At 45.0% G+C, this 20,334-nt stretch overlaps 1 protein-coding gene across 1 annotated transcript in view; it reads right to left on the bottom strand.

The window, feature by feature from the left end:
* si:ch211-168d1.3 (ras and Rab interactor 2) overlaps window positions 1-20,334 on the bottom strand; it is a 41,873-nt gene that overhangs the window by 1,872 nt on the left and 19,667 nt on the right. The window contains exons 4-11 of the mRNA XM_037112962.1: window positions 20,013-20,085; window positions 18,900-18,991; window positions 17,691-17,866; window positions 17,114-17,398; window positions 16,356-16,908; window positions 5,334-5,642; window positions 4,649-4,780; window positions 3,290-3,459 (exon numbers count right to left, since the gene is read on the bottom strand). Coding sequence (XP_036968857.1) covers window positions 3,290-3,459; window positions 4,649-4,780; window positions 5,334-5,642; window positions 16,356-16,908; window positions 17,114-17,398; window positions 17,691-17,866; window positions 18,900-18,991; window positions 20,013-20,085 — 1,790 coding nt within the window. The remainder of the gene's footprint in view (window positions 1-3,289; window positions 3,460-4,648; window positions 4,781-5,333; window positions 5,643-16,355; window positions 16,909-17,113; window positions 17,399-17,690; window positions 17,867-18,899; window positions 18,992-20,012; window positions 20,086-20,334) is intronic.

Here is a 20,334-nt window from a genome sequence, read left to right as displayed (position 1 = left end):
GAGGGGGAGGACAGAGAGAGTGATGGAGCCAGAGGAGGAGTGAGCGCTGAGCAAACACACAAGGTCTGACAGATAATCCACTACAACAAACGAGCCAAAGTGATGAGCATGAAAAAGAAATTCTCCCCTGAAAACAAAAGCCTCTGCTTCCCACACACACACACAACCAGCGGGGTCCAAGAGCTTTATACGCAAGCCGTCTCCGTGAAAATTGCTCTTTTCTGTTCGGCTGCACGTTACAGCTTCATTGACAAAACTCCCGCAGCGTTTAATCCACCAGAGAATGTTCCACGTCCAGACCGATCAGAAGAGGGTCCCCGAAGCTGTCTCTACCTGTGGTGCCCTGCTGAAGTTCTCTCCCTCCACACTTCAACCCAAAACACAAACTTTCTCTGACATTTTCCAACAGAACTAAAAAAAAAAAGGCGATCAAACCACACAAACTAAGCGACTCGGCCGCAAACAATTGCCACTCTTCAAACACTTACCGGCAATTGTGCTGTACCTCAGCTATTATATAATGTCAGATCCAGCCACCTACAGACGCCCTCACAGCTCTCTTTTAAAACACACACACACAGTGAGAAAAAAAAAAAAAACATACTGAACATAATCCTTTTAACCAAACATCCCAAATCTTGAGGAGAACCAGAGTCCCCTTCTGTGCCACACACACACACACACACACACACAGACACACACTCATCAAACAAGTGGCCAAATTTGCTCTAATGGAAAAAACAAAAAACAAAAAAGAAACCACACAGCAGCATTTCCAATCAACAGGTCTGCCATCAGCAAAACTTACAGAGTCACTGAGCTCCTCGCTGTCCGTGTGCATATTGTGTTTGCCTGCTTCGATGGGTAGATGCAGCTCAATAAATTTCATGTTATCTGACCGCCCACTTCTTCATAGCACTTGGCTCACTGATCCCCGCCTGTGTCAGTGGAAAATCTGGCTGCCGGGTGAGTTAGATCGGCTATTTGAAGCCAGGAGAGGCACCACGTGACGAGACAGAAACGTTGTGGATGACAATGCCTTTTTTTTTTTTTTCCCCTCCTTCTCCTCCGTGGCATCTGGTGGACCTGTCCATACCAATCTGGGGCCGGGAGAGTGATAACAAGAGAGCGTAGGTAAAAAAGTCGGCGCGTTGCATTAGTGAATGCCCCGTCGTAAGCCGGCGGCCCCAGATCAAGGGATTACCTCTAAAAAGGTCTAAAAACTAATCCCCCCAAATGAATTTGAAAACGTGTCTGCACGCGAGCGAGGGGAAATCCAGGTGTGATGTCCCGCTTCCCCCGCCTGTTCGATGGAGACCTTCACCTTTCGCGCGACCTCTACAAAATCTGGATTCTGCCTTCAGCCTCCAAACCAGCAGCAGTGAAACCTGAGATGAGTCAAGTATGGGTCGTCAAGCTACGCTCTACCTCACCTGCACGTCACAGATTATTTGACGCTGCTCGCCGTGCCGCGCCATCAGCGTAATTAATATAAAAACCCGACCTCTTTCGACGGATTATCGCATCTGATTGCGTTCTGACATGAAACAGCTTCACGTGTTTGAACGTGGAAATAGTTTGTCAATGACTCCTCGTGTCTGTTTGCGTCGAGTTTAGGCCTGGGATGTCAAAACTGAATGTTTCAGATGGGCTGTCAGATTTTAGACAAAGTTCTTTCAAGAAGGAAGCACACTGAAAGAGTTTTAAAATCTGCATCATCACGTTTGTACACATCTAGCTAGTTAAATAGAAGCAATTAAAACCCTTCTTAATTAAAAGCAAGCTTCTGTAATCTGCAAAAAGTGACAGATCGTCACATGTCAAGGTAATACTTTCATTATGAACTTGTGGATTTATAGTTAATTCAACTTTAGTTATTATTTATTTCACTGTAAACAAACAATTAAACCATTTACTGAACAGTTGCAATGTTGTGATAAACAACTTCTGAATAAATGGCTTATAAAGCATATTATTGTTTGAAATAATTGTTCACTAAAATCTAAAAAACTAAACTAAAAAATAGTTTATTAGGCTTATTGGATAACTCCAGTAATTCTACAGAGTATGTAACCAGGTCTTGGGGTCGTACTACTGCATTATGTCAAGTAAGTACCATAAGGCCCTCTGTGGCTTCCAGTGATGTAACTCATTAGCTGTGTTGCATTGTGGGTAATGTAGGCACCAGGTTTCGAAAAAAGGAAGAAGAATGCGCCCAATAAAAAAGTCGATATGCCCAGTTTTCTACATGATGAGTACAGTGTTACCAGTGGACTGTCTTTTAAAACCTGCCATCTACATTACCCACAATGCACCTTAACTATTGAGCGACATCCCTGGAGGCAGTTTATCAGATTACATGCAGCTTTTGCTGGAGCCACAAAAGGATTTACACTACTTTTTTTCCACATATGCAGTTGTACTCCCCAAGACCTTTAAATATACTTTAATGTGAAAAAATGGTGGAGTTACCCTTTCAGAAGAAGGGTGTTTTTTTAACCAATAAAGGAAGACTTCATCAAGTTTTAGATACATTTACATTCAAAATGACCAAATTTGGAAATACATGGATGAAAAAGAGGCCTACTCAAGTCCAGTATTCGTAAATGTGTTTTGTTACATACCACCGCTGTTCCCAACTAGCTAAAACGAGTTCCAGAATAGATTCCTTTTCATTTACTTCTGTGACTTTGTGACATCACACTACATCACTATGTCACATATTTGCAAAATTGTGTGTCCATCACCTAGTTTGGCAGGTAAGAATTGATTTAGCACAGCTGCTCTGTTGTTGTCAGTGGCACTGGCTCAGGCGTGAGTGAGCTGACCAATCAGAGGAGGCTAAGTGTTCAGTAGGGGGGGCCTTAAAGAGACAGGAGCTAAAACAGAGCGTTTCAGACAGAGCTGCGAAGTGGAAAGTGTGAGAAAACTGATTTTTTTTACTGTTTTTCAGCATTTAAGTCTATTTTTTTAAGCGGCTTTGTATCACTCTTCCTTTCCAGCGTCGCTTAGCAAGAGACTATTTTTTCCCTTACAGCAACATAAAAAAGTTCCATCCCTTAAATTGAATCATGAAGTTCACGCGGCGCGCTAGAGAATATCCTCGTACAACTGTTTCACTGCGTAATAAGTAGGAGTTCCTATTGTCTGCACGTCAATCACCGCTTTCACACTGAGCTGCCGTGTGTGACAGCTACAGAGTGGATCACTGTACAAACCCACACACACTGTAACACTACCAGCGTCTCTGTTGTTGTACTACTACGATCACAACACGCGGCCTGCCTACCTGGCTCTGCATGCTCTCCTTCTGTCTCTGGGCCTCTCGGCTCCGCCTGCAGCTCCACTCCTTCAACGCTTCCTGGGCCTCCGGCATCAGGCAGCCCGACATGGACTTCTCCTTGTCCAGGCTCTGGATCAGACACAGGCTGGCGTACACACTGGTCAGGTAGTAGCCACCTGCAGCACACAAACAGAAGTGTAGCTTCTTCAGAGTGGGAAAGATACAGACATCATCCACTTCCTCTCAGGTGGCGGTCACCTACGCTACAGACCTCTTGGCTGGTAACTAAAGCTAACGTTATCCTCCTGGATATTGTTTGGCTGTTTCGCCTGGCTGGGAGCAGCTTTCTGGCCTCCTTTTCTTCCACTTTCGTTACCAGCATAGCAAGAAATTAATTCTAATATAAACCAGGAGTTATTTTAGAGCAGGGATTTTATGGAGGCCAATTTCTACTGTTAAAAAAATGAGATGAAGATGTAATTTAAGCTTGATGAAACAAGTACTGCCACTGTGGCTTGTCATTAACTCAACACTTCACCTCATAATTATACTAACATTTATGACTTTTTCTTATAATATCAAGTTTTTATCTCATTACTATTATTTACCAGGGGATTTAAAAAAAAAAAAAAAAAAGGAAAAAAATGTATTTATTCTTATCAAGAAAATGTGCTTTTTGTTTGTTTTTTATCAATGGCAGAAATGGGCCTCCATAATGTTTACATTAAGAAACAAACTACTTTTTTTTTTCTTTTTTTACAATAAATAAAATGTTTATTTCCATTTTGAAATGTGAGTGTTTAAAAATTGTCTCCTGACACTCACACTGGGATGAACATAATCATTGCTGGCCTCCAAGCACCCTAGAGAGCTTTTTACCCCCATTATAGGCCGCGCTGCAAGTAGAGCTGAAATAATTTGTTAATTAACTTGTTGATGGACAGAAAATGAGATATAAAACAAAGTCCATTTAGAGTAAATAAATGCTAAAACTTCACTTCTCAAATGTGAATATTTGCAGGTTTTCTTAGTATTGTATGAAAAAAAGATGTTTTTTTAGTTTGTCTGATAAAACAAAAGTACTTATTTTATTTGTAAACTTGGGTTTTACGAAATTGTGATGGGCATTGCTCAATCCTCTCTAAAAACCAAACGACTGAAAAGCAGCTGGCTGTATAGCAACTTCTAAGGAAATACTTAATGAATTATTTAATTGCCTGCTGGTTTGTGAGATCTAGTGAATGAATGCTGGCGCTAGCACAGAATAAATCAGTGCTGGACTGATATGATAATCCTTTCAGTCTGTTATTGGTTTACCAAACCAAGCACAGCACAGCTCCCGAACGGCTAACATCGAGGTCGTACCCTCTCCTCCGAGCCAGGACGGCTCCAGCAGCTCCATCATGTACTCCACCTCGATCAGGATGTGAGGCCTGTTACACTCCACGATGACGTAAGACAGCGACGGCAGGAAGTCGTCCCAGCTCACTTCCTGTCCTGAAAAAGAAAATGAGAGCAGGACAGAAGAAGGGTCAGCTATGAACTGAAATACTTGTATGTTGTTACAACGTACGGAGTCAGATCCTACCGCCGAGAGCTTAAATTCTCCCTGGAGTACGTACCTCCCTAATTGTAAAAATGAAAACTAATATTAATTTATACTGATATGACAGTGTATTAGTTTCCTGCCAGCAGCGGCGGCAGCAACAGGTCGTGATGAAAAGCAGGCAGGTCGTGCCGCGGCTCACACACTTACAGCATCTCTGAAGTGTGGCGCTTTTGAATTTGACAAGTCACTGGCCTTTACAGAGAATGTTGACCTTCAGTCCTTTCACAGAGAAGCTTTCAGGCGGCAATTACAGTTTGTGTAAAAAAACACACACACACACACACAAAAACTTGCAGCAGAAACATTTCAAAATTTCTGCTTTTTGTTTTGCCAACTCCCTCTGTGAAGTCAAGATGCTGGAATCAGTGTAGTTGTCAAATAAGGACTCATAAAGGCCTAAAATCCAATATTAAACTCTGATAACAACACATTGGGTCTCACCATATAAGGAGCCCATGGCCTTCTGGACGCACTTGCACACTTGCAGCAGCAGCAGCACCTTGTCGATGGGCGAGTGCGTCCTCTGCATCAGGATCAGCTTCTGCTTCACCCTCTCCACCTCGCGGCTGTCGGGAACCCCCGTCCGCACGCCCAGGCGCTCCATGGCGGCGTCCCCCTTCAGGTGGAGCAGGTTCTGGGTGAGGCGCTGGCTGCTGCCGTCCTGACTGTGCAGCTCGACCAGCGCTTTGTCAAGCTGGGACCTCAGAGGCCGGAGCACGCAGGAGAACATGGCTCGCTCCAGTGCCAGGGCTGAGAGCAGGAACAGAGCGAAGGGTTTATAGCATTTGGGAGACTTAAACACAGAATTGTTGCCTTTCATTTATTTCAACATCTGCAAGTATGGAGCCGCGTCTGCATATCCAGAGGCCCTGGCAACGGGCCCAGATCATCGCTGATCGTCACAGTGGAATTACTGAGGTGAAGGAACGTGTCAAAAAATAAAAAGTGGAATTGATCTTCCAATTGTAGAAGATGTTTAAATAAATAACAAAGATTTAGAATACATTCATTTGATTAATTTTTTGCCACATTCGACCCAATTGAATTATTAATTCAGTAGCAAGTACTTATAATTAAAACCACTAATTAAACTCCCTGTAAACTGAACACAGATATGCTTCTATGATAATTCCAATAAACACTGTGGTGTTTTGTTAATTTAGGGACTAAGCCACATGTAAGTACCCAATTAGCAGAACTACTAAGTGTTAAAGCTAAAAATGAACACAAATACCCTCAAGACAAATTAGATAATGAAAGACCCACCAGGCAACACATTAGCTTGTACACGGTCTGGTACATGCTAGCGTTAGCCACAACAGTTTTGTGTCTGGCTGCGTGTGAGTTAAAAGCTAGCTGGTGTCAAAAAGTAGCAAGATGTTAGCGCACTGTCAGCTAGCAGTCACCTAAATGTCAATTAAAAGTTAGCAAACAATCTGCTAATTGTTAGTTTGATGTCAACCGCCCGTCAAAAAACGGTCAGATGTAAGCTTGACGTCAGCTAATTTTCAGCTAGGTGTCAGCCAGCTGTCTGTATGTATATATACCATCCACTTTCATCTGTGAACCATTCCTGTTGTCGTGGAGCAGTTTATAGTTTGGAGGAGCAGGGTTATGTAAAAAGTGTTGTGTAGCTTAGCTCCGCTAAATTTAGCTTCCTCTGTTGAGGACTCTCTGCCTCTTTGTTCCTTTTAAGATCAGTACAGTAAAGATTACTTGCTGTTGGACAAAGATGCAAATTTGCCTGTCAGTGTCAAAGATGAAGGATTTAGGTGCTTTAACCTAAACCCAGGAGCTAGGAAATAGGCTAGCTACAGTTTGAGTGTAGCCTAGCTCCCTGGGCAGATTGATGTTTCTATATATCTGTTTGTGAGCATATTAATCAAGGAGATAAAATTTTAGTTTTAATTCAGACAGGTCCATGTTTAATTCGGACAGATCCCCCTTAGCCATCAATGCTAAGCTAAGCTAACTGTCTTTTTTTCCTCCTGAAAACCGTACGCACAGAAAAGACAGCGTCATCAATCACAACACTGACAGCAAATAACCAAAATGATGCTCTACTCCTTTAAAATCTCTTTGCATACTGTGAGAAATGCATCGTCATCAACATAGCACAAGGTTTTTTTTTTCTTTTTTTCCTCAGTACCTGAAAAGCAAAAAAAAAAAAAAAAACACACACCACTCTGGAGAGACACAGGTTCTTGTTTTTTTAGCCTGACAACAGAGATATGCAATACACAAACTCGTGGACACGTTACACATGCGCGCCTGCTCTCACGCGTGAAAAACACACACTCGCAGTGATTCTCCTGCAGTCAGTGGGCAGCGGGTAGCAAATCTCCAGCGCATGCTGTTTTCCACTCATCATCAATATCCTCCTCTCCCTCCTCTCCATCCTTCATGTATCCCTCCTGTCCTGTTTAATCTCCCAGCATCTCCCCAATCTACCTTACTATATCATCCCCCCTCGTGATTAATCATTCACGCCCTCCGTCTCTGTTTCTCTGCCTCCCTCTCCTCTCCTCACCCCTCTCAGCAATCCGTCTCTTTTTTTTTCACCAGCGCTGGAGAGTAACCGATTACATGTACTGCCATAACAGCCCCGGGAGTTACCGGCCGCTCTAGCTGTTACTCACAGATCTGTAGCTGATTACATTTTTCAAAGTATCCTGCCTATTTCCATCCCTCCCTCCCACCCTCCCCTGAATCGTGCTGCTCTTGGAGTGTGCGTGGGACTGTGATATCTTTTTATGATAAACGAGGGGGAGAAAAAAAAGAAAAAAAGAAAAAATGCAAATGCCTCCCACCGACGCAATGCGAGATAAATCAGAATCAGAGCCCAGGAAAGGAAAGGACGGAGAGAGGAAGGAAGGCAGCGGCCGAGCACTCTCCTCCATCCCCCCCCTCCCCCTGAAGCCTCTGCACTGCCAGGCAACACATCTATCATCACACATTTACACACACCTGCAAAACACACACACACACACACACACACACACACACACACACACACACAAAGGAGTCCAAAAAAGAGAGAAAAAAAAAAACCTACGCACAGGGCCGTGTCAAAAGATCTAACTAGAATCCTTCCAAAGTAACACCCGACGATGTCTTTACAATAATCACACTGACGGTGATGGATGTGGACGCAGGCGCGACGGGCAGGGATATACAAGAGACAATATGAGCTCCAGTGAATGAGGCTCTACTCCCCCCCCCGCCACCACGCAAACTACTTTGTGTTGACAGTGCCTTTCACTAGAGCCTGGGCAGCCCACCATTTATCAGAAAAGGCTGTCTGTTTCCATAGACCTGCGTCCTCTGGCACTGTGCTCTATTGAATCAGTGTTTTCCAATAGTACCATTTCTTTCTTTTTTTTTTTTTTTCATATTTCTCTCCTCTCCAGTCCCCCTGCTGCCATCACAGTCTCCTCGCTGTGATGCCATAAACTAATCACGCCTGATACCAGAGATAAAAAAAAATGTGATCCTGCACACTCCTGTTAAATTCAATTAAATAAGTTACCTTTACTTTTCATGCGTGTAATATCACAGTGGAAGTGTGTTTTCTTACTTCATACTTTGTAAGTGTCACATCGCGGTGAGGTTGTCTTGTCTTGGGATCTGTCTTGTGAACTTCCTGTTTTATTTTGAAATTAACTCTCCTTTCGTTTCAGGTCACTTGCCCTTCCTTCTGTGTCCCTGGTCTGACGTCATCCCTGATTCCTGATTGTTTCCACCTGTGTTCCCCTCCCTCATGTGTATATAGTCTCTGTCTTCCCCTGTCTTCGTTGCCTAAGTATTTCGTCTTCCATGTCGCATACTAAAGCCTTGAACCACAGCCTTGAACCTCGTCGTGTTAAGTATTATCTTGTTTTATTCATCTGTATTTTGCCTCTCTAGGAGAGTGATTTTTCTTTGTAAATTTTCTGGTTAGAAGTTTTGAGTTTGAAGTTTGAATTTTCATAGCCTTTTGTTTGTCCTCCTTGTGAGTGATTTTTTGTTGATTAATTTTGATAACTTAGAGCAGTGCATTTCATAGCCTGTCTTTTCCTCTTCGGAGAGTTTTATTTTGTAATCGTTAATTTCTTAGAAATTCTAGAATAGAGTAGATTCCTCCTTCGGGAGCGCCTTTTGTTATTTCATGTTCCTTGTTGTTTGTCTTGTTTGTCTGATGAAGATTTTCATAGTCATTTTGTTTTCATTCATCCTGGAGAATAACAAAATCAGATTAATAAAATTTGATTGTACTTTCGCCCAATCTGCAACTGAGTCCTATTTTCTGTCCAAGTCTGTCAGTATACTTAGGCCAGCTATGGACTCAGCAGAAGCGGGGCGACTCTCAGAACTGTTGCGGATCCAGGAAGCTCGTCTAACTCGCCAGGAAGAGTTCCAGACCGCCATGGCTGTTAACATGGGGCAACTCTCGTCTCAGATCCAGGAAATGCTGGGACAGCTCTCTCGCCAAAGCCCCGTCACTCCGACTCCGCCTCCTCCAGCCATCCCGGAAGTACAAGCGGCAACTGGAGGAGCTCCATGCAAACTAGCTGCTCCCACTAAGTACGCCGGTGAGCCTGGACGTTGTCAATCATTTCTAATAGACTGCTCAATACATTATGAATTTACGCCACAAGCCTTTTTGACCGACCGAGCTAAGGTGGCGTTCATGATGTCACATCTTGACGGGAGAGCTAAAGCTTGGGCTTCGGCCGAATGGAGTCGAAATTCAACTGTATGCGAGACCATTGAGAGCTTCCAGACGGCGCTGAAAAAGACTTTTGACCCCGTGAGTTCTAGCAGAGAGAAGGCGCAAGAATTAAGTACCCTGAAGCAAGGTAAAGACTCGGCTTGTGATTACGCCATTCATTTTCGCACTTTGGCTGCGGAAAGTGGGTGGAACGATGCTGCTCTGTATGATACCTTTCTAAAAGGGTTATCGATGGAAATTCAAGATCTGCTTGTTCCCTTGGATTTACCCACCGATCTGGACGGACTCATCGCTCTCGCCATTCGCACGGACAACCGACGCACTCAACTAAGAAGGCACCGTGAAGGTAGACGAGGCAACAGGGAACCCCGAACGGCGTCTATGGATTCAAAATGGCCGACGCCGCACCGCGCGTCTCCAGAGAAGTCTTCTCCCCACACCGAAGAGGAACCCATGCAATTGGGAAGAGCTCGCATATCCTCGGAGGAAAGGCAGAGAAGAAGACAAGAGGGTAGATGCTTTTATTGCGGAGAAATGGGTCACCTCGTCAACTCTTGTCCAGTCAAAAGGATCCAGGGGGTGAGTTCCAATCAAGTTGCTAAGTCTGCTGTTCGTGTTCTCACTCCAGCTACCATTAATTCGTACATAGACATGAATGTTATGATTGACTCAGGAGCGGATGAAAGTTTAATGGACTATAACCTTGCCAAGAAGCTAAACATTGACTACCAGCCTCTAGCCAGGCCTATTCGTGCACGATCCCTGAACGGAACTGATATTTTTGTCATCACGCACATAAGCAATCCGGTTAAATTGTCCATAGGTCATCATCATGAGAATATCCAATTCCATTTATTCACTTCCACCTCTCACTCTCTAATTCTGGGGCAGCCTTGGCTTTTCCTTCATAATCCTCACATAGACTGGAAGAGTGGCCAGATCAGAGGGTGGGGGGAGGATTGCACCGAACACTGCACTTCAGACCCAGTTGCAGAAATTAATTTATTCTCCACCAATCCCGTTCCAGAAGCAGAATATCCGGACCTGACCGCCGTTCCAAGCTGTTATCACCATCTAAAAGAAGTTTTTAACAAAGCTAAAGCGTTGTCTCTGCCTCCTCATCGCCCATATGACTGCACCATCGAACTGATTCCAGGATCCACCATACCGAAGGGGCGACTTTACTCCATATCCGGACCCGAGAGGAAGGCAATGAACGAATACATCACCGCATCTCTGAAAGCCGGACTCATTCGCCCCTCATCTTCACCAGCAGGAGCCGGCTTCTTTTTCGTGGGAAAGAAGGATGGCTCGCTCCGCCCCTGTATTGACTATAGTTCTTTGAACGATATCACTGTCAAGAATCGATACCCGCTCCCTCTGATGACTTCTGTCTTCGACCAGTTGCAACAAGCCAAAATATTCACCAAATTAGATCTTCGTAACGCCTATCACCTGATCAGAATCCGGGAGGGAGACGAGTGGAAGACAGGTTTCAACACACCGAGTGGACATTACGAATATTGTGTTATGCCTTTCGGGCTGACTAATGCACCCGCTGTTTTTCAAGCCATGATAAATGACGTACTCAGAGACTTTCTTGACCAGTTTGTCTATGTCTATCTGGATGACATTCTGATATACTCACCCGATCTTGCTTCCCATCAGATCCATGTAACACAAGTCCTCGAAAGATTGCTTCAACACGATTTGTACGTTAAAGCAGAAAAGAGTGTTTTTCATGCCGAGACTGTCTCGTTCCTGGGCTTCATTGTAGCTCCTGGAAGAGTTCAGATGGATCCGGCTAAAGTTAGCGCTGTAGCCGAATGGCCTACCCCAGACAGCCGCAAAAAGGTGCAGCAATTCCTTGGTTTTGCTAACTTTTACAGGCGGTTTGTCAGAGGTTTTAGCGCAACAGCTGCTCCTCTCCATGCTCTTACCTCCACCCAGGTCCCATTTGCTTGGAATTCGGCGGCTGAAAAGGCATTCCAGGAGCTAAAACATCGCTTCACCACAGCCCCTATCCTCACCCTGCCGGACCCCCAGAGACAATTCGTGGTGGAGGTGGACGCCTCTAACGACGGAGTTGGAGCAGTCCTGTCCCAAAGATCTGAGAGGGACGGTAAGATGCACCCCTGCGCGTTCCTGTCCCGACGACTATCCGCAGCAGAGCGGAACTACGACGTGGGTAATCGGGAATTGCTGGCTGTGAAACTAGCGTTGGAGGAATGGCGACATTGGCTAGAGGGGGCTGAGATACCTTTCATTGTCTGGACTGATCATAAAAATCTGGAATTTATTAAGAAGGCCAAAAGATTGAATTCTCGCCAGGCCAGGTGGGCGCTGTTCTTTAACCGCTTCTCTTTTACTTTGTCTTACAGGCCGGGATCCAAAAACGTGAAACCCGATGTGCTTTCCAGACTCTTTGATCCCGAGCCAAGGGCCAAGCAGACCGAACCTATCCTGCCACTGAACTGTGTGGTAGGAGCGGTGAGCTGGCCTATAGAAAACGAGGTAAAGCAGGCTAATGGTGGAGCCCCATCGCCTCGTGGCTGTCCAGACAATCGCCTATTTGTTCCCGCAGAGCTACGGTCACAGGTGATTCATTGGGCTCACACCTCGCTGCTTTCATGCCATCCGGGGGTTAAACGAACCATGTACGTCATCTCCCGGAGATTCTGGTGGCCAGCAATGGAGTCGGAGGTCCGGGAGTACATAGAGGCGTGTTCGGTCTGTGCTCGCAACAAATCGTCGTCCAAGGCCCGACCAGGACTCTTACAGCCTCTACCCATCCCATCCAGACCCTGGTCGGATATCTCCCTGGACTTCGTCACTGGGCTCCCGGTCTCTCAAGGAAACACCACTGTTCTCACAGTGGTGGATCGATTCTCTAAGATGGTACGTTTCATTGCACTCCCGAAACTACCATCAGCCAAAGAAACAGCAGAACTCATGATGACACAAGTTTTTCGAGTCCACGGATTCCCTAAGGACATTGTATCAGACCGGGGGCCCCAATTCATATCCAAATTCTGGAAGGAGTTCTGCAAGCTGATTGGGGCCACAGCAAGCCTGACATCAGGTTACCATCCAGAGGCTAACGGCCAGACCGAACGACTGAATCAACAGTTGGAAACCGGCCTCCGATGCGTGGTCCACCAGAACCCCTCGACATGGAGCAAACACCTGGTCTGGGTTGAGTATGCCCATAATTCACTACCAACTTCTGCTACTGGTCTCTCTCCATTTCATTGTGCTTTCGGTTATGCACCACCTCTCTTTCCAGACAATGAAAAGGAAGTCTCGGTTCCCTCAGCATATGCCATGATCCAACGATGTCGCCGCATCTGGGCAGCTGCCAGACAGGTTCTCATTCGGCAGGGAGATCGTGTAAAGAAGTATGCAGATCGGAGAAGACGCCCAGCTCCTGAATACCAGCCCGGGCAAAGGGTTTGGTTATCGGCCAAGGACCTCAACCTCAATGTGCCTTCTAAGAAACTGGCACCTCGTTTCGTAGGGCCATTCCCAGTCACCAGGAAGGTTGGACCTGCAGCAGTTCGTCTACGTTTGCCTCGGTCCCTGCGTGTACATCCCACATTCCACGTCAGCCAGGTCAAGCCGGTAAAGGAAAGTAGGTTGGTGCCTACCACCACGCCCCCACCACCACCCGAGGTCATCGAAGGAGGTCCAGTTTATAAGGTCAAGCGTCTACTAGCAGTCCGGAACCGGGGCCGAGGCAGACAGTACCTGGTGGACTGGGAAGGATATGGCCCGGAGGAACGGCAATGGGTGCCATCTCGACATATCGTAGACCCACAGTTGATAACGGACTTCCATAAGGACAATCTCGATCAGCCTGGGCCGTCAGGAGTCGGCCCTAGAGGGGGGGGTACTGTCACATCGCGGTGAGGTTGTCTTGTCTTGGGATCTGTCTTGTGAACTTCCTGTTTTATTTTGAAATTAACTCTCCTTTCGTTTCAGGTCACTTGCCCTTCCTTCTGTGTCCCTGGTCTGACGTCATCCCTGATTCCTGATTGTTTCCACCTGTGTTCCCCTCCCTCATGTGTATATAGTCTCTGTCTTCCCCTGTCTTCGTTGCCTAAGTATTTCGTCTTCCATGTCGCATACTAAAGCCTTGAACCACAGCCTTGAACCTCGTCGTGTTAAGTATTATCTTGTTTTATTCATCTGTATTTTGCCTCTCTAGGAGAGTGATTTTTCTTTGTAAATTTTCTGGTTAGAAGTTTTGAGTTTGAAGTTTGAATTTTCATAGCCTTTTGTTTGTCCTCCTTGTGAGTGATTTTTTGTTGATTAATTTTGATAACTTAGAGCAGTGCATTTCATAGCCTGTCTTTTCCTCTTCGGAGAGTTTTATTTTGTAATCGTTAATTTCTTAGAAATTCTAGAATAGAGTAGATTCCTCCTTCGGGAGCGCCTTTTGTTATTTCATGTTCCTTGTTGTTTGTCTTGTTTGTCTGATGAAGATTTTCATAGTCATTTTGTTTTCATTCATCCTGGAGAATAACAAAATCAGATTAATAAAATTTGATTGTACTTTCGCCCAATCTGCAACTGAGTCCTATTTTCTGTCCAAGTCTGTCAGTAAGCAGTTAATGAGTTGTAGCTAATGAAGTAATGATTCTAAAAAAAAAAAGCTGAAAAGTGCTTGTAAAAATGTGTTTTTCTGTTATGTTTGACCAGGTTTTGGGTAATGTGACTTAAAATCTGTCTAGCTGAGTTCTGCTGTATTGATTTGGACCAAACGACAACAAATGAAGCCAACATGGAAGTACCAAAAAAAAGAAAAAAAGCAGTTCCTCGAATGGCCACTTGAGGCTGGCTTCAAAAACAAGTCAAAATGTTAACAGCATGGTATAAAGAAACGTTTTGGTTCCTATCGCTAATTTCCCCGTTCATGACAAATGTACAGAGATGGATTTTTATACAGCTCACTTGTTTTGAAGTTTAACAAGTTAAATTTGTTATTAAGGCTTGAAGTTGGATGTGGATGCTTCGAATGACAGCTAGCCGATAGTGGTTCAAGTCACAGATCTTAACCTCCTATTCGGAGAACTTGAAAATGCAACTGTTGGACAATACTGTGCAATTAGTTGGATTAACAGACTGGAGTGGAGGGATATTCACTATTGTTTAAGACTGCTGAGCAACGATGTGGCAGATCAGATTGTTTGAGGCCTAAGGCTTGATGGCAGGTGATCTCTCGACCTGTAGTTACTCATAGCTCCCTTCTCTGCATTGTTCCACAGGGATGTTTATGTAAATCTCCACAAATGCATAAATCCTCCATCATACAGGACTCATTTATTATTTATACATGGACGTACAAGGACCAGGCTGTAAAATCCCTTTGGCTGGTGCATATTATCATAACTGTCTTTGACTTTTTTGGTCTTCAGTGAAAGCAAAAGTTTTTCCTTCGAGATCACAGCTGCTGCAGTGAAGGTAAGTGTTGAAACTCTCCATCCTGATCAGTTGAGATAAAATATGGATAAAAAGATACAGTACGTTATGCAGCAGGCGAATGTAAGTGGTTCAATTAAAAACCTCAGGGGCAGCCAGTTTGTCAAGGTCAGTAAGACTGGTAGGCTTAATGCAAAAAAAATGCATTAATCCACTTTTGCTACTAAATGAAAAAAGTAAAAAAAAAAAAAAATCTGACTTATGTTCTCTTCCAGCGAAAGCACTCAGTGGTCAACAGTGTCAGACTAGGCGTGAACATTGCTGAAAAGAAACCAACTTGCTCAGTTTCACATAAAAGCGTTAAAATGCTAGAGAAATTATGAAAAAATAAAAGTGTTTGTGACGTTAAATGTATGTTCAAAGGTACTTTCTGTCGGGAGAAACTTTTTGTAGGGGTTTATAAGTTCAACTTAAAGGCTATATATGTTTTTAAAATAATTTGTTTCCACTTCATAAACCAGTAATCTTCAGGTTTTTCTGAAGAACAGCAGCAGAGCATTTTGATCAGTGGATACTGATGAAGCCAGTATTAACATCTTAAAACCCTTTTCTACATATCATGATGTCCCTTTAAGCATAACATATACCTGTATATGGCCAGTATTGGCAGATTGTTGTAAACATCGTTTCAGCAAATATGATTCAATCATTTGTGCAACTTGCAATTTACTTTAATTTACTTTGGAAAGTGTCAATTCAGTAGACGAATGTCATGCGGCGGCCATTTTCCTCTGACATCACGCTAAGGGTGATAAGCTTGAATGCTGAGGTAGCGTTAGAAAGTTAGAGGTCTTATAAACAAATGGAATCTGAGAAATTGTGAGCATTTCACCACTTACTGATTGATCAGCAACTGAATAGGCAGATAAATAGGTAGATATAGATAGTTAAAATCTGGAGGGACATCGGGCTGTATTTCAAGTAAAACAACATATTTTACAACCTGTTAGCTAATCCTAGCGACTTCCTAGCTAATGTTGCGTTTATTTACATCGAAGGGTTTCATACCCAGGCTGAAATAAACTTTTCCACGATTAGCTTTGATATTTTAAAATTAAACAACGACTTTCAAATTCAAATTGGATTTAAATCAGAAAGTGTTGATATGGTCACAACTTGCCAGATTCCCTGATTTGAACCAAACATTTGGCAACATGTCTGCCATGGCTGCCATATGAACATGAGGCTCTACTTTGTTCTTGTCAGTCAGTATTTGATGATAATGATTTGACGTTGTGTACTGATTGACACATTTATCAGGTTTTGTTTACCTTTCTCATTTTCAGGCACCAGCGTTTCAATCGGAGGCTCTAGCTCTCCACTGTCCAGCAGGCAGCACTTCGCCTGGGACAAAAACAGACGCAGACCCTGCAGGAGCTGCACAGAGGTCACCCGTGATGAGGAAGAGGACGAAGAGGAGGAAGCCAGGGATTTGAGCGCCTCTCTCTGTTCCAGGAGGAAGTCCTGAACCATTCCCCCAAACGTGGAGCGCCGGTCTCTGGACAGCTCCTCCACCAGCCGCGTCAGCCTCTTGTCCGGCGCGAAGAAGCACACGAACGCCTCGCTCATGCGGTGCAGCCCGCCGCGGCCTCGGGAGCGCACAAGCGGCGGGCGCGGTATGTAGGTTTTGGACTGGGCCATGCTTTCTGGATCGGAATCTGAGTCATTGTCCTCGTCCATGCTGCTGAAGGAGCTGCTGCTGTCGAGCTCGGCCAGGGACGGAGCCGGCCGGCGCTCCAGGGCCAGGACTGCCACCTCGATGCCTGGATCCCCTGCCTGGGCGGTCTGCTGGGGCTGTGGGGGCTCCTCCGCCTTTGCAGATGTCTTAACCAGGGCAGAAGTGACAATTATAAAGCAACATTATGTATTAATCACATAAACAATACAGACGAGGGCTACAGCATTGTTTCCTCACTGACTTCTTACCAGATGAGTTGGGTTAACACAATAACAGCATATTTTGAGATGTATGTAAGTATGTTTATATCTTTAAATGTATTCAATGTCACTGTCAGATGATTCCCATTACTTGTGGCACATAGACGGACATCATGTCCTCTTCCTCTGCAGAGCCCGGTGACACAGCGGGGGTTCTCCTCAGGACCCCTGCCCCGGCGTGAACTCTCCTCTGCGGGTTGGCTCCAGCCTTCTGCAGCCTCTCCGACCCGCCGGTCTGCTCCCCCGAAGAGGACGGTGAGTAGGAGCCGATCCCCTCCAGGGATAGATTCATGGAGGACTCCGAGAGCCGGAGCCGCATGCTGCGCTTGAAGCGGTGCCGCTTATTGGAGGCACTGTGGTTTACGAGTTGTGGCTGCTGTAGAGACAAAGAAGTGGATTCAGTCCTTCAACCGACAACCGGCTTTTTCACCTGTTTCTTTGGCAAAGTGGTGTTCAAGGTGAACAGCTGCTATATTTGCAGGACGAGTCTGAGCACTTGTAATTGACAGAAGAAAAATGTTCAACTGGTTTTCAATGATTTTGCTCCTCTTACATCCCATAAAGGGACCACGCAAGGTTTAAGTTAAGGTCATATCCTAGAATGAAATCACCAAAAACTGAGAACTTAAATGATCTCAGACAGCTCCCACACAACCCCCAGCACTAACCTTGCAAACCTCCAGCTGTAGGAAGAGCGGGTTGATGAAGCAGAGTTTGCCTTGTCCGCTGCGGGTCAGCAGGGCAAACTGGTCCGGGCTGAAGGATGTCTGGACCTTGCTGTCGCTGGTTGATGCAACCATTGGCCCGTTCTGGATCTCTGAGGCACTCGGCGCACTCCAGAAGTCTAGGGAGAGATCCAGAAAGAAAAGGACAGATGGATACCAAAGTGAGTTTCATTCAATACATGTAGAGCAAGATGGTACACATAACCAACTTTGTCAACAGAAGGTGAAGAAATAACAGTTTTTGACATGAATGTCTACTGAAGTTAGCATGGTAGCCATCTAGCCCTGGCCTGTCCCGGTCCAAAGCTCCAGTCCCAGCCTTGTGAATCCAAACCCCCAGTCCAAACTATTAGATGCACAACTGACCAAGCTAACCAGCTAATAGCAGATATAGTTAGCAGCAGTTAGCGGTAACTCTGGTTACACGCTGCACGCTATCTGTTTTGAGTATGCCCCCCAACAGCTGGACGATTCTTACATATTGCAGCTTTAACTTGTTGAAGGCCGAGAGCAGAGAGCATGTTTTTGTTCTACAACACGCGATAATTAAACCAAACACAAGCAAGCAATAGGATACATAATATATTATGTAAGTTTATCTCCTGCAGGCTGACGAGAGCAGACTGATTTTGCAGAACCTTGGTGTGAAGGCTCTTATTTTTGAGCTGCCGTCAGTGACACATACTGGGTCTTACTTGTGTCATTTTTAGCCATCTTGAAGTCACACCTCGCTCTCGGCTGCGGCGCTGCATCAGTACATGCTATCATGTTAAAATAGACGCAAGCTGGCAGTCACTACTTCGGTCGGTTACTCGTTTACTTTCTCACATTTGTAATTCAGCACCGAAAAGCAGCTATTACAGGCCTGTATCCAATGCTTAAAAATGATGTCTAGCTTTATTTTAATACCTGCACCAGAGATTTCCAAACACATCTGTGATAAGGACCCTGACAATGGATGCACATTAGACCACAGATCCAAACTTTGAGAGGACTTTGTCCTAAAGGTGTAATATGTACGAATTTAAGCTGAAAACATACAAAAATTAACTTGAACTAGTAACTACTATAATTCTGGGAGACAAAGAGACCCAAACCTTCAGGTACACAGTGAGTTTACTTTGAAAAGGGCGGCGGTTTTTCGATCACTACCTTGTCCCATGTGTGAGATGGCCTCCAGCTGCCTGTGTGTTGTGGCTCTGGCGATGGCCTCTGGAAGCTGCAGCGGAAAGGGCAGCACATCTCTGCAGATGACAAGAAAAGAGTCAGTACCAAACAAAATGAGAGTAAACCCTGAGCATGCCCGTTACCAGGACATTTCCAAAGAGGTCTTGGCTGAAAAACATCAGGTAAAGATGCAAAAGGTTTGCGGACACCCACGTCACCAAGGACTTTGAAGGTCTCATGTTGGAGAAAGTGAGAGTTCCAATTTGCCTTTTTCTGGATTATAGAGCACATCTAGTAGTTGATAGTGTGAAAGTATCAAACCGTCAACATTGTCAACAAAGACCATATTCCGAAACCATGCCTTGAAAGAGAGTCATCAGGACCTCTGTAAAGTTGTGATGTCATGACTATACAGCCACCCCCAGCTAAGCCATGGTGACAAGCACAGGCAGAGCTGATGTGGGCGGGGCCTGCTCAGGCCTGAGAGAGCTGACAAATCAGAGTAGAGTGGGCATTTTGGGAGGGGGGCCTTAAAGGGGCAGGCACTAAAACATGGAGTTTAGACAGAAGGGGAATAGAGATACTGCAGCACTAGACAGTATGCCTTGCAAATATTTTCTAAAGGGCACCCAAACTAAAAAATAATCTGAAACAGTTAGAGGTGCTATTTGTAAGAGAAGTAGATTTTTGAGTCTCATTCCCAACTCTTCAAATAGTGACGCTCTGGGATTGCTGACCCATCGTCCAATCCCAAAACGTAATCTCAAAAATCTACTTTTCTCACAAATAGCACCTTTAATGAGCATAACGTAAGATCTTTAACCCGCCACTGCTGGGCCTCTACAAGATTATTCAACCTTGCCGAAGAGATGTGATCCCACTCAGCCACACTAACAGGGAAAACAGTTTTTTTAAATTGACCTCACGTTGTGTATGGAGGTGCTGGCATCTTTTCTAAATTACAGCCTCAAAGTTGAGAACCGGGTTGGTTTTAAAGAAGATTTCTCCTCATTAGAGACGAGGGTGAAAACATAAGCACAAGCCCCAACCAGAACGGTCACACATGCTTTCGGCCGTACAGTTAAAATGCTACGTCACCTGCTGATACAGTAGAAGGCCACCAGTCGACACAGGTCGGGGAAGCTGAGTGCTGAGCTCTCCAAGGCGAACGCTGGTTAGAGAACAGACAGAGTTTGACTGTCAGCCGTGGAGGCAGTGGGACACTTGTTCAGAATTGTGGCAGGAAGTGTGGCAGCTGCAAACCCTCTCCGTCCCACACGACTTTCACCCGAGTGTGTGAACTGCACTGCACTCAAACGGTGAGCAGAGGAACGCGATGTGTGTGTGTGTGTGTGTGTGTGTGTGTGTGTGTGTGTGTGTGTGTGTGTAGTGGCGGGTGGAGGATACGTGCTGATCCGGC

Source organism: Acanthopagrus latus, chromosome 10 (assembly GCF_904848185.1).
Source record: "Acanthopagrus latus isolate v.2019 chromosome 10, fAcaLat1.1, whole genome shotgun sequence".
Lineage (NCBI taxonomy): Eukaryota > Metazoa > Chordata > Actinopteri > Spariformes > Sparidae > Acanthopagrus > Acanthopagrus latus.
This window is presented reverse-complemented; position numbering and strand designations above follow the sequence as displayed.